Source organism: Podarcis melisellensis (assembly GCF_964234715.1).
Source record: "Podarcis melisellensis genome assembly, chromosome: 3".
Lineage (NCBI taxonomy): Eukaryota > Metazoa > Chordata > Lepidosauria > Squamata > Lacertidae > Podarcis > Podarcis melisellensis.
In genome coordinates, this window is record NC_138530.1 from 33,744,784 (window position 1) to 33,758,634 (window position 13,851).

The following is a 13,851-nucleotide window of genomic DNA, read 5'->3' on the forward strand; positions in this document are numbered from 1 at the left end:
CAGAGAAAGCTGAAAAACAAAAGTCTTAAGCAGGGATCATTTTGAGGAGCCAATGAGGAAAGGCTGTGCATCTTAAACAAAATAAATTTAAATTCAAGATGGCCCTGGCAATGAGGCTAGAATGACACATCTACATGCAGGACAGTAGTCAGAGGCAGGACCAAAATGGCATCCCTAGATGGAGTTAGGACCATAAGAAGTTGCTTAATACCAAGACTGGCCATTGGTGCATCTAGCTCACTTTGGGACCTTTTGTATGCAAAACACATGTTCTAATACTGAGCTACATGTAAAAACATTCAACCACCAGTGTGGCATCATCACTTCCTGGGTTCCCCCCTGTGTATTATTGGCTGCTACTACCAGAGGTAGAGAAATACACAATGTGGTGATGTTACATCGTGAGGTAAGTGTTCCTACATGGTACATGGGAACTTAACACAGAGGTGAAATTTTAAAAGGTGGAGGCATCTCTGTGAAGAGGAATTTAAATAATCTGGGAGCTACTTTCAGTGGTTTCCACTTCTCTGTGTCATAACACTCAGTGAACATTAATGGAATGGAAGAAAGGGATCGCAAGACCATTGAATTAAGTTCTCATGTTACTGAGTTGGGGGGGATGAATTCAGGTTGTGTGTTCCATTTTTCCCCTAATACATCTTTTTTTAGCTTAGCTTGTGTCCCTTATGTGAAAACTCCAAGACAAGTGATTCTTTTTGGAACTGCACAGTGCTGTTTCCACTGAGCCTTAAGTATTCAGCAGGGTTCTTTGCTTGAGTATATTTCAGATGACTAGGGTCTGGACACCAGATTCTTATGCTGTTATTACAGGATGAAGAAAGAAAGTGGAGGACTCCATTACAAAGGTCCTAGCAATACCACAAAAAAATTCTTAGGCGGGCACAGTGCATCCCCTTTCACATCCACGCTCACCATGCACATAAATGCAAGAGGTTAATATTTTTTGGATTGTGGTCTATCTAGATTCAGTCTCCTATTTTGTATCCATAATCTGTGCATTGCAGCACACGATAATATACGAAGTCATTAAATTACAGGGCACCGTAATCTTAGCAAAGATTTATTGAGTGCTAATGTAATTCTTTCATCGAGGCAAAGAGATTGCATTGACTTGTGGAAGTGGCTTTAACTTGATTGGATTGTAATCAGTTATGTCTTTGCCATGAAGTCGTCTTTCTTTTTTTTAAAAAAAAAAATCCAATTGTGATCTATTGGTTTCTCTGGGTCATTGCACTAAGTCATTTGATTAACCATCCCTTCTCCAACTGTGAATTAGAGTTAGCAGGTGTTGGGATTTTTATAGCATCTACAGCCTTCTGTGGACCAGCTCTGAGAGCCTGCTATTGATCAACAAGCTTAACTTTAGAGGCATAAATTTAAGATTAAGTTGCTGTAGATCTGGTTCCATTTCCCTCACAAAGTATTTCCGAATGAAGGTAAAGCACCTCAAAGCAGGACTGTATTTGGTTAATCATCAGCATGTGCAATTTTGTAAAGATAGTTTCTTTCTAGGCCTATGTTGTTTTTCATGTTCCTTGGCTGAGCTTTGGCCTATAAATCATGAGAGGGACCAAGGCCACCTTCCCTCTTATTTCAATATTGTAGGTCAAATTGATCTGAACAACATGGGGAAGAGGGCCAAGCCTTGGCCTGCATGCATATCGCTTGGAAATTACAGCATCAGTGGGGTGCCAAAACAGATACAAAGCCATAGCAAGAAATTCAACATCTTTCCACGTTTCACATAAAATGGTTTTCAGTGGAGTTGGTTTTACACACTCAGTTGCCAGCCATCAAGTGTAGTATACCACAGACAACTGCTGAGAAATCATAAGACAGCCATGTGTACAGCAGACCTTGATGGATGTCTGAAGTGGCCTGTTGAAAAACATTGCATTTGAGCTAATATTAAACTCGATGGCCCTTGTGGTCTCTTCCAACTCTATGATTCTATGATCTCTGATGGGTGGCCACTATTTAGCACCAGACTGAAGGACTGCATTGACCTTTGGTCTAATCCAGCATAGCACAGTGACTAAAGTATTGAACCATCAGTGGGGGAGACCTGGTTCGACTTCCCATTCAACTCACTGGGTGACCTTGGGCTGCTGTCTCTCTAGCTAACCTACCTCACAGGCATGCTACGAGGATAAAATAGAAAGGGAGTCAACCATGTAAACCCACCAGACTCACATTGTGGGATATAAATGCAATAAATAAGTAAGTAATACAGCAATACAACTCTTGTCTTCTGAAGCAACCTCATTTTATGTCAGCATCTGAGTAGTCTCTAGAGCAAGTGGAATCAACACCTTCTGCAATGTATCTCAGAGCCTTTCCTTTTCTTCCTTTTGTGTCTTCTCTGGCAGTCTGCAGGAGCTAGGGCAGCATAATTCAGATTTAGCATTTATATGCATTTATCCACTTCTCATAATGAATACGTTGTTCTGTACTCAGTACAGGGGAGCAGATGCTGCTGCTGTTGCAGCCAAGCACACAGGGCAGTGCAATTTCTGTTGCACCTAGTTGATAGGGGAGGAATGTACAGAAGTCGAATTCCAAAGCAGACTTACCTGATTCAATCTCAGTGGATCATGACCTAGATCAGATCATGAATCCAAATCAGGTCCTGGCACTCCCTTTGATCTTCTCTATTCAAAGCCTCACACACACTAGCTGTTCCAGGCTGTGGACACCTAGATAACTGAGCTTCTTTGAAGGAAGGAAAAAATGTTACCAACTTACCAAATTGAGGCATGTCTTACGCACGTTTTAAGCACTTTTATTTTATTCTAATGTTGGTTGGTTTTTTTACATTTGTGTTTTTGTTCAGATTTTAAACAAAATGAGGGTGGCTTAGTTCCATCCCTGTGCAGAACTGGGATGGACAACACTTTAGTGGGTCTGTCCATCCCCAGTTACATATTTCTGAAGCTGAGCTGAAGCACACTGTAGGAAGATCTTCTAGGTGGGCTGGGAGCAGACTCTGTATTCTTCATTCTACCACTGCCCTTTTCTCCAAATTGGGTGTCTTTGTTTCTTCCTGCTTGTCAGGTGGTTCCAATCATTAATCTTCATTGAAGAATCCCTTAAAATATACATGAAGGCCAAATGTCCTAATTATTGGCAGGAAGAAAGGGTTCTTTTCCGATAATCTCTTTGCAGATAAAAAAATGCTATCACTTTATGGGGCTGCCTAACACTTTTTTATGATTGCATTAAGCAGCAAATTAAGATAGACAAGAGAATAGGTTCTTCTTCACAGAATCTTTAGCCTCATTATCAGTTCCTTGCCAATTGACCAGGGCCTGATCTACACATGGAGCAGAATGAAGTGACAGAGTCCCAATGAGCTAGAGTGGACTGTTCCACTTCAATCAGCAAATGGAGTTGTCACTTTTCAATCCTCTCTCATGTAACCAACATCCTACAAGTAAAACAGCAGCATCAGGAGAAAGGTTCTCTTCCCATCCCATTCTCTGTGTGTTTTCTGTGTAGAAGAGCATTCAGTAATGGGATCCTCCCCATGTACAGTCTGGAATGATACAGCCCACTTTACCACCACAGGGTTCTTCCTCTGCATTGCCACCTCATTCTGCTGCATGCTTAGGCTAACCCTTATATTGACATGGCCACACTTACATCTGCTCTGATGCCCGTTGCTTTGTGAATATTAAATAAGGGTAAGAGTCAGTAGAGGCATAATCAGAGGTGCTTTTGATAGGTGAAGTCTTATGTCAGGTCCACGGTATAATTCTGGACATTTTTATTTACAGACTCTGACCAACCAAGTTATACAGAAGGTCTGCATTGGAGAGAATAATGTCGTTGAAGATGAAATTAAAGTAAATAAGAGTGTCTATGAATGGGCTGGAGGTGGTGGTGGAGGTGGAGGAGCAACTTATATATTTAAGGTACGCAAATATCCACCATCCATACAAATATTAAGCTTTGTCCTTTCAGCTTGAGGCACTCGGTTTACTTATGCTTCCTTCCTTTTGGTCCTTTTCAGCCTGAACTAGGGGAAGTATGATCTCCTCTGTCCTCAAATGAGCCTGGTAATTGCAACACATGCACTTATATAGGTTGCTGTTTAATTATCTCATATCTGTTTGATGACATCACACCAACTAACTTTTTGTGACATTCAGACCACAGAAACATCAAAAATACGAGTGGTCTGTCTAGCTCATTGCTTCACTATCCTGACTGGTAGAGGCTCCCCAGGGTCCCAAACAGAGGCTTTTTCTAGCCCTACCTGCAGAGTGTGTTCTCTGCCACTATTACAACCTTTTCCTAAGCCTCAGGAATTCACAGTTGGGTAAAGGAGCTGGCTAGTGTGGAAATAACACATATGCTTACGTTTGTGGGCCAGATTAAATATTGTGCTAAACCAGTGACCTTTGAGTTCATGTATCATCTCCTTCTACCCTTGGCTTCCAATATGGCTGCAATAAGATTGGAAGCTTTCATTTTCATTCTCTATTAAACCCCGTTTAGTGTGACTTCCAAAATACAAACTTTAGTTAATCCTAGCTGTGATTGGTTGAAAAAGCCCAGGGTTTTCATAAACCAGTATTTGAAGTTGCCCTGTTTCAAATAAACCACAGCTCAGATTATTAAAAAGTTTCTCAAGGTCAGCTGAAACGACAAGCTGTGGTTAATCAAGAATGGAAATTTCTGCTGTGACCGCATTTGGAAAAATCTGTATAGTTCTGGTCATGACACCTCAAAAAGGGATATTGTAGAGTTGGAAAAGGTTCAGAAGAGGGCAGCCGACATGAACAAGGGGATGAAGTGACGCCCCTATTAATGTCTACTTGTCCTTCTGAAGGCTATGTCCACTTGATAGATGTCTAGGGACTTTTATTGGAATTAAAAAGAGATATAATATATATATTTTTAACATGCCAGAACACACAGTTTAGCAAGCGATAGCAGCGTGTTGCAACAAAACCCTGTGGAGAAGATCCACTGTGTTCTACTACACAAAATGTGGTATATTTCTGGTGCTGTTGACATCCCTGTGTGCACGCCATTGCCAAATACTGTTACTGCTTCTCTTTACTCCTACAGTACATGAGAAACCTAATGGTCACAATTAATCTTTGGGATGCAGGCAGATAAATAATGCAGCAGTAATCTGGGCTACTCCACAAGCCTGGGGGTTGCTGGCTTAGTGCAACGAACTTGTTATTTACATGTCTGACACATCTAAAATCCAGCTTTGTTTCTCGATTCCACCTGTCAAGATGGAAAATGGAAAGGCAGTCCCCTTGATTGTTGCAGCAGGAGGTGGTGGCAAGGCCTACAGGGACAAAGCATATACATTTCACCAAGAAAAACTGGAGAATGACACATCTGTTCCAGGGCTCAGTGGGAAACCAGGAGCCGCAGGTAAGGAACGTCCACTAACTCACTCCAAGTGCCTTGCCAGGCATAACAAGATGGTTGGCAAAAGCCATTTGGTTCTGAGCCATAGAAGCAGCACCCAATGGGCTAGAGCATTGTTTGACGCATTTGCCGCATCAGCATCTCCCGCCAGAGAAACAAGCAGTTGTTATAGTTTAAAAAGCAGCAGCTTGTCTCTTCAGCCTGGGAACTGCTGCAGTGACAATTTATCACACAAAGCTCGGGCTGCCCATATGGTTCTCCCCTGTACATTCATATAACTTCTTTGGATCACAGCCATTATCATTAGCAAAGAAGAATAGCTCAGGAGTTATGGGTGTTAGCTTAGAGCCCACAGCTGTCACTTTATTTCCCCGCTGAACCAGAGGGCCTGTATTACCTTGACCAGATCACAAATGTTCATGACATTTATTAAAAGTGAGCTATTTACCCCTTAATACATTTATGTTGAAACGGTGGTTAAGAAGTAGAAAAGGTACAACTGTTTGACCAGTTCACCCATCATCTATTCCCCCCCCCCCGCACCAAATAATTATTTTTTAACGAGTGGACTGGGAATTCTGCTGCATAATCTGCTGCTTCTGAGAACTCTTGAATATAAATTAATCTCAAACAAGACATAAAGTTGAGATCACTTAACCCAGATTAGCGACCTCATATATAACATATAACCATCTTTTGTACTTGCAATTAGTAGTTTGGGGAAATTATTTTAATGCCATATTTTCTGTGGAATCAGAAAATGGTAGCAATTGCAGACTGATGACAATCCAAAATAAAATAAAATGTTTTTTTATTTGCCCCTGGAGATTTCATACAGAATATTTCTGCAAACATTCATTACATACATTGGGAAATCTAGCCCTTTTATTATTTTAACCATTGTTATTATAAATTACAAAGGTTAGTTATAACACATTGCTGGTGCATTTATCTGTGTGGTTTTAAGTTCCATTATTATGCTGTCCGGTACTGATTGTGAGAGTAGAACCAAGATGCAGTATTTGTTCTACATCATTCTAGACTGAAGGAGAATGGATTTATGAACACTTCCAGATGTTCATCCAATTTTTATGTGGTTTATTTTGAGTAGAGCTGAAGAGAATACATTTTTCTGAGAAAACATCGAATATTTTTCTTTCTCAGCCTGCTAGAAAATGGCGGCCATTTATTATCCCATAATATTCTCTAGTATTTATTCATTCATTGTGACAGCCACCATTTATTCCTACCAAAGACCCAGTACATGACAAAGTCTGGCTGTTGTGGACAACGCAAACATCCCCCTCACCGAGAGAGAGAGAGAGAGAGAGAGAGAGAGAGAGAGAGAGAGAGAGAAATTTGGTTGCTGCCATTTGCTAATGGTGAGCACAGCCTCCCCACTCCAGAAACTGTCAGATAATTCATGGAAGTAGTATCTCTGATTTCTCTACCTGAAAATATGGTGGAGAGTTTTGAGGTGCCATTTATGCATAGTTCAATTTTCTAGTATCTGCTGCTTTTTATTAACACCCAATGTTTGCCCTATTCTGGCCAGTGTTCTCTCTTTCTCAGTCTCTCTTAATTGCTAAAAGTACTACCTCAAAAAGGAGATGCCCACCTTACAATACACCTTAGCACCAGCAGGGCTCCTTTGGAAAAAAACATTTTATGGATGCTTCCCATTCTGGCCATTTCTGAGGCACTTTTTCTTCCTCCACACAGATCATTAACTTTTTCTGCAGTCTTATTTTGCATATATCCACATGCACCGATATTTACCACAGAGGCCTCTTTTCAGTTCTGTTTACTTTTTTAAAAAATATCATGTTTTTATCCTTCTATATCCTTTTCAGACACGGTTCTCCCGGCTCAATAAACCATATTTTGTTTATTTGTTTGTTTGATTGATTCATTTATGAATCGCTTCCCATAAAACGTCCTGAGGCTACTTAACAATAAAAACATCAACAATAAGAACCTATTTAAAAGCCATTTAGCTCCAATAGAGATACAGATTGAGATAAAAATCTCCACCTAAAATGTTAGTTGGAAAAAAGAAGGTCTTCAATAAGCATCAAAATGATAGTGGTTCTGAAGAGTAGATACCATCACACTAGGACATGTCATTTTAGGGCAGGGCGTTTAATTTTTAAACATTTTATTCAGTGAGGGGTCTTAAAAATATGTTTTTCAGTGTGATGAATTCAAATCTGCTATTATTATTTGTGACTGGACAACATCTGGCTTGGTAAATCTGTTTGATTAAAAAGCACATATGCTGCTCTAGGAAAAACCACAGAATTTTAATTTTACCTTCTGAAAAGGTCAGGTAATGCCTATTAATAATTTAGTTTCTCTGCATAAAACATGTCCTACTAAGCATACAACATTACCTTGTAATCATAAAACAACATTAGAAAGTAATGACATCAGTTAATAAGAAATTTAAACAAGTTTCATTAAGTCTTGCTCAGAATGGCTCATGGACATCAGCTGCCAATTTGTTCCTTGGCCACTGATGCAGCTCTCACATCTGTCATGTGTCTACATTCATGTGCGACGTAGCCTGTTTGCTGTTGTTAACCTCCTTGAAAGGCTCACTGGGCCAGGTTGGTGAGAAGTTTACCTGGCCTTATGGCGTGTGTGATCTAATACCCGTACACTTGATCAGTAGACATATCCTTTATGACATTGTCACTCCTTGAAGTAAGAGGCTCCTCAATGGAGAGTTTGGTGAATGAAAGATCAGCTTCAAGTTCTGTCATGGTGTCTAGCATCTTGCCAATGTTACCTGTCCACTTGCTGTCAGACAAGGTCTTCGCATCAAGTGCTGTGATCAAGTGTTGCAGGGGTAACTCATTGGTGTGGAGGGCACAAACCAACCAGATCAGCTTACAACCAAGCTTGACCTCTACCCAAAGCATGTCACCACCCTCCCAGCCAGTGTTAACATTTGTAGAATCACCTCCAATGGCCTGCAGGCTCTTATCCATGCACTTCTTCATGAAATCTACAAGATTATTAGCAATAGCTTCTGCTGGTTTTTCTCTCTTTGAGTGAAGCAGTAGAGATCTTTCATCCGGTTCACTGCACACAGAATAATGCTGTTCTGTGGTGTTGATGGGGAACTGCTGATCTGAAATGTATGCTTTCAACCTTTAGTTGTCTCTTTACAGCCGTCCAAGAAGATGCAGTCAATTGCACCCTTCGGACAAAGATAATCAAATTCCTGATACAGGGTTATCCTGACTTTTTCTTTGGCCCTTCTTGACTTTATTGTGATCAACTACACCACCCATAAAGGCAGCAGTGGAGATTGCAACTGTAGCACACAGGCCAACATTATATCTGATGCTCTGCATAGCAACATTATGTATTTCTAATCTGTCTTTTTATTAGAAGTGGAAGGCCTGCTTGGTTTTCCTAATTCCTAACTTCCATCATTTCCATCTTGGGCATCAGCTATTTATTCTTAATTTTCATCAGCAGAGAAAATTATTTCATTTGATGGAATTGAAGCATTCTGCTTATGTTCAGCAAGCTTCCTTCTCTCATCTTGCCGCTTCTGCTATTTGTCTGTTATGCTGAGGCAGATCTGGCAAGCCAGTCTGATGTGGTCCAATAGAACCAGTCTTCTCTCTCTGACCTTTAATGAAGGCAAGTTCCTTCACAGAGATCTTCATCTCCTTAGGGCATGTACAGTTAATGTGAGCTTCATCTTTGCAATTAGCATCTGCAGGGCAGCAAAATTCAGAGCATAGGTGGGGGGGGGGGGACACACTTGCATTTGAGGGTGTCACAAAGCTTGTCAAGTTTTAAAGTGAAAACCTCTTCGACATCTAGCTTTCCTCTATCAAGACATATGTTTTTGGCCTTCTCCCGGCTCTCTTTGATTTTTTGTAAGATTGTGGCATGTGAATTTACAGTGGGGGCAACAAAAGAGCTGTTTGCTTGTTCCCGCTTTTCAAGCACTTTAGGGTAAAAGTCCTTTGCAAGACTGGCTGCTAGGTAGTTTCTGACATCCTCATCACTTTGTTCTCTTAGCAGCAGCCCATACCCAAGAATGTCTCACAGAGTTGGGAGTTCAAAGGGCAGCAACTCTCTGCCAGTTCCAATTAGTTTGCTAATGTGCATGAATGTCTCCAGCTCTTGTTCTCTTTTAAGAAGCCATTGTAGGTCAATTCCCACTGGTTACAGTATTTATATTATATTATATTATATTATATTATATTATAATATTATTATATTACTGCAAGTACTTGGCAATCATTTATAATTATTATAATACAACTTTTCTCTTTCTTTTAATAAGTTTATTGGAAATTTCCCCAAAATGTTAAAAAGTCAATATATTTATGTAGTTATTTACCAACCCAAACTAAATTATATTAATCCAGCCAAAATAGCTTTTGAATTCCCAAAGGCTTGATTCATCCATCTCTTGATGAGATGGAATCAAAAACGGAAGATTTTTGTAGAACAAGCAGCCTTTCACAATGATAGACTGCTTCCTGCACTCTCTTTAGCCTAGCCATTGGAAATTTTAAAACACTGGTGGAGGAGAATGACTGTTGGTGCAGTTCAAACACTGAGCCAATCAGTGTCTCCAAATGGATCAGAAGCAGAAGTAGACTCCTCCCCCAAACATCACAGGTAATGTCACATGTGATGTGGATGCCCTACCTGATTTATGTGATTCTCCATCCTTAAAAGGGAGAGGGCCAATTATGCAGTAGCACAGGGTGTCTGCATCCATGATCTATGTGGTCCAAAACAGAGGGTGCCCACACCCTCTTCCAACCACACAAAGGCTCTCTCTAGAGTGAACTGGGCCTATTCCCTCTCAACTGTATAGTGGATTCCAGCTGGGGGTTGCTGAGATAAGGAAAAGAGACTATCTAGTATCAGAACAGCTGCCTCAATATATATGAGGCTTCAGGGAATCTGATCCCTCCCACGGTGGCAGCCAAGAAGCAGATGAACAAGAAGAGTTCTTACCAAGTACTTTATTCAATATTCACAGAGAGAGAGAGAGATGAAGGAATGCAGTCTCTCTTAGATAATGGTGTTGCTCTGAGTAAAGTCCCGCCCCCTCCGTCTCTCCTATTCTATGTCATCCCTGCATCAGCTGATCTGAGTTTTCTGCCTCTGAGCTTTCTATTCTACTACTCTCAATGCCTGCCTGGTCCTGGGGGGGGGGGGGGAATCAGGAATGCTTTCTAAAGACACTGAGTCTCTCAGCTGTCTCTCCCCTGGTGTTTCTTCTTCCTGTTGCTCTTTTCCCAATATTTCCCAGCTTCTTCTCTCTGCAGCCTCTGAACTATGACCTTCTGCAAAACACTGTTCTAAATCTATACTGTCCTCCTGTTCTCAGGAAGGTTCAGGAGAAGAGGGGCGGTCCTCACCATTCCTCCTCAGTCCAGCTCCTGACAATATGCCTCAAAGGCAGGAAATGGAGTGTGACACAGAAGCCAAAGGAATGTCAAACTCTAACATAGGGTTCATTGTAACAGCCCCTGTCCTTTCATTGCTGACCTAGGGTCTGAAACTTTCAAGTAAATGCTTTCTTTGAGATCCCGTTTTCTAGGTGAATTTTGTGTTTCATAGATCCATTTCCGTGCTGCTTTTCCAAAAGACCCAGTGCAAGAACAATAATCAGGAATATAGAAAGCTGCCCTATAGAAGGTCAGGTTATTATACTATCTAGCCTAGTATTGTCTACTCTGACTGGTAGCAGCCCACCAGTCTCAGAGGGCTGTTCCCCAATCCTTTTCATTGGAGGTGGCAGGGCTCAAACCTGGCACTTTCTGAACACAAAAGCATGTGCTTTGCAAGCAAGCTTTGGTTTCTCCCCTTGTTAGCCCAACTTCTGGATTAACCTGTCATTTGCGGAGAGGATACTATATGTGTTCCCATATTACTGTTATGATATAAAGAAAGCCTTTGTTAGCCAGTGTTGGACCAAGACATTTTGCTACCTAAAGCAAAAGATACACTAGATTTGACACTTTAAAAGCCTTGGTGCAGCATTCAGGCACAATTTCTGCTTTCATCTGTTTCCTCATCATCCTGGTACATGGCAGGTCCAGCCCTATTGGCACCATAATGTCATGTTGACCTTCCACAATCCAGCATCAAAGGCATGTGTACACTTTGATTGATACTGCACAAAAACAGGTTTAGTGTGTCAAGTTTCCATTGAGCCTCCATTGAAAGAGAGGCAATGAATTTCTAGCAACCAACTCCCCCGCTTGTTCGCTCTAATACATACTACATCAGAGGAAGCTGTAGCTTCAGCCCTGTGTATCTGAAAGAGCGTCTCCACCACCATCGTTCAGCTCAGACACTGAGGTCCAGCTCCGAGGGTCTTCTGGCAGTTCCCTTACTGTGAGAAGTGAAATTACAGGGAACCAGGCAAAAGGTCTTTTAGGTAGTCACACCCACCCTGTGGGACACCCACCCTGCAGGTGGCAAAGAGTTAAACAACTCTAAAAAAATTTGTAGACATCTGAAGCAGCCCTGTTTTGAGAAGCTTTTAATGTTTGATGTGGTTCTTCCCTCCCTGCCACGCACCTTTCCCTCTGTATCTTTGTGGAAGCCAACCAGAGTGGCTGGGGCAACCCAATCGGATGGGGGAGAGGAGTAAAAGAAATAAGTTATTGTTATAGCACTTAAACCCGTTTTTTTTTTAAAAAAAAAAAGTATATACATAGTATAGATGAGACTTGTGCTCTGCAAATTCTGTACTTTCCAGTAAGGAACCTATAACCTAGCTGAGTTTCTCCTGCATTTTATGGATGCAACGGGAACTTACTGGAACCATTTTTCCTTTTGGAGAGCCAGTGTGGTGTAGTGGTTAAGAGCGATAGACTCGTAATCTGGGGAACCGGGTTCGCGTCTCCGCTCCTCCACATGCAGCTGCTTGGTGACCTTGGGTTAGTCACACTTCTCTGAAGTCTCTCAGCCCCACTCACCTCACAGTGTTTGTTGTGGGGGAGGAAGGGAAAGGAGAATGTTAGCTGCTTTGAGACTCCTTTGGGTAGTGATAAAGCGGGATATCAAATCCAAACTCTTCTTCTTCTTCTTTTTAAACTGCAGGTGGTGGAGGTGGCTGGAGTGATAACACTTCCTTCCTCTGGTCGGGAAAATCCTTGCTGGAAGGCGCTACCGGAGGAAAATCCTGCCCCCAGGCCATGAAGAAGTGGGGGTGGGAGACAAGAGGGGGTTTCGGAGGGGGTGGAGGGGGGTGCTCCTCAGGTGGAGGAGGCGGAGGATATATAGGTAAAGTGGCTTCGTGTTCAAGGTGTCCCTTCCCCTCCCTTAGTGCTAATGCTCAGCAAAATTTTGCTGAAACAAAACTTCCCTATACCTGGCATATCTCTATTTGCATCAATAGCTATCTGTATATTTGAATGTCATGTAGTGCTAAGTGTTGAAGCACGAGGGGTCTAAGAATCTGCACGGCCACGGTTGCACCAATCTATTCATTGCTGTAAAGGGGTCCCTTTTTGGAATTCTGGGCATCCCGATTCATATGCGCCCTCTTCCCCGAAGTTACTAGCCCTCATACCTATAGAAAAAGAGTTTAAAGGTGTGCTAAAGGATCAGAGGGCAGAGAGGAGGTGGTCTGAAGAGCTTCAGATGGTTACATGGAAGGTGCCTCTGCAGCTTTCAGACCTCATTACGAGCACACTTAATTTCCCTGCACCATGCCCCTGGTGTTCTTTTCACTCCTTGTTGTTTGGTCTGGGTGTTCTTCTTACCTTTTTTTTAAAAAAGCTAATTATTCCATCAAATTGAGTTGTGCAGCATTGAACTGCACAACTTATGCAGATTGGTCTCGTTTATTTAGAATATGAAGTTTAGTATTTCCAGCTATAGATGCTGATGAGGTGGGAGGCTTGTGTAGCATTCTTGACCCCCTGTGTATATGTTGCCTTTTAATGCTAGATGAACATTAACATGATGCAAGCTCTGTTCAGGTGTTACTTGCCTAGATGGTCAACAAGAGGACAAAGGGGCTGTAGGACCGTGCTTTTGGCTCCGCCCTGCTATTGCACAACCCCTTTCGGCTTCCTACCTGTTCAGGGCAAGTGGGCTTCCTGCTGCACTAGTGCAGGCTCCCAACACGATTTAGAACCCCAATCATACAGGGTTCTAGATCCCACAGAGAACTTGCATGAGTACAGCACACTTCCAGCTGCATACGTTTGCCCTGGACACATGCAGAGCCAGAGAGAGTTGCACAATGACAGGGGCGCCCCTATCCATTTGGGGGGGTATGGTGTTTGGCTTGGCATTGATTGACTTGGCATCAAGTCTCTGCAATTTACACTGCAGCTGTGCCAAACTGCTTTGGTACTTATTAGCCTATGTACCAGTTAATGCTGGTGGGATAGTGCATGTTGAATAACTCTTGGCAAAAGCAACCAAAAG

General features: G+C 42.0%; 1 protein-coding gene across 3 annotated transcripts in view; it reads left to right on the forward strand.

The window, feature by feature from the left end:
- ALK (ALK receptor tyrosine kinase) overlaps positions 1-13,851 on the forward strand; it is a 587,955-nt gene that overhangs the window by 531,392 nt on the left and 42,712 nt on the right. The window contains exons 14-16 of one of the 3 annotated variants that reach the window (XM_081903661.1): positions 3,798-3,935; positions 5,274-5,418; positions 12,514-12,696. In XM_081903661.1, coding sequence (XP_081759787.1) covers positions 3,798-3,935; positions 5,274-5,418; positions 12,514-12,696 — 466 coding nt within the window. Of the gene's footprint in view, positions 1-3,797; positions 3,936-5,273; positions 5,419-12,513; positions 12,697-13,851 lie in introns of those variants that run through there. The other 2 variants (XM_081903662.1, XM_081903663.1) reach the window with 2 other exon arrangements.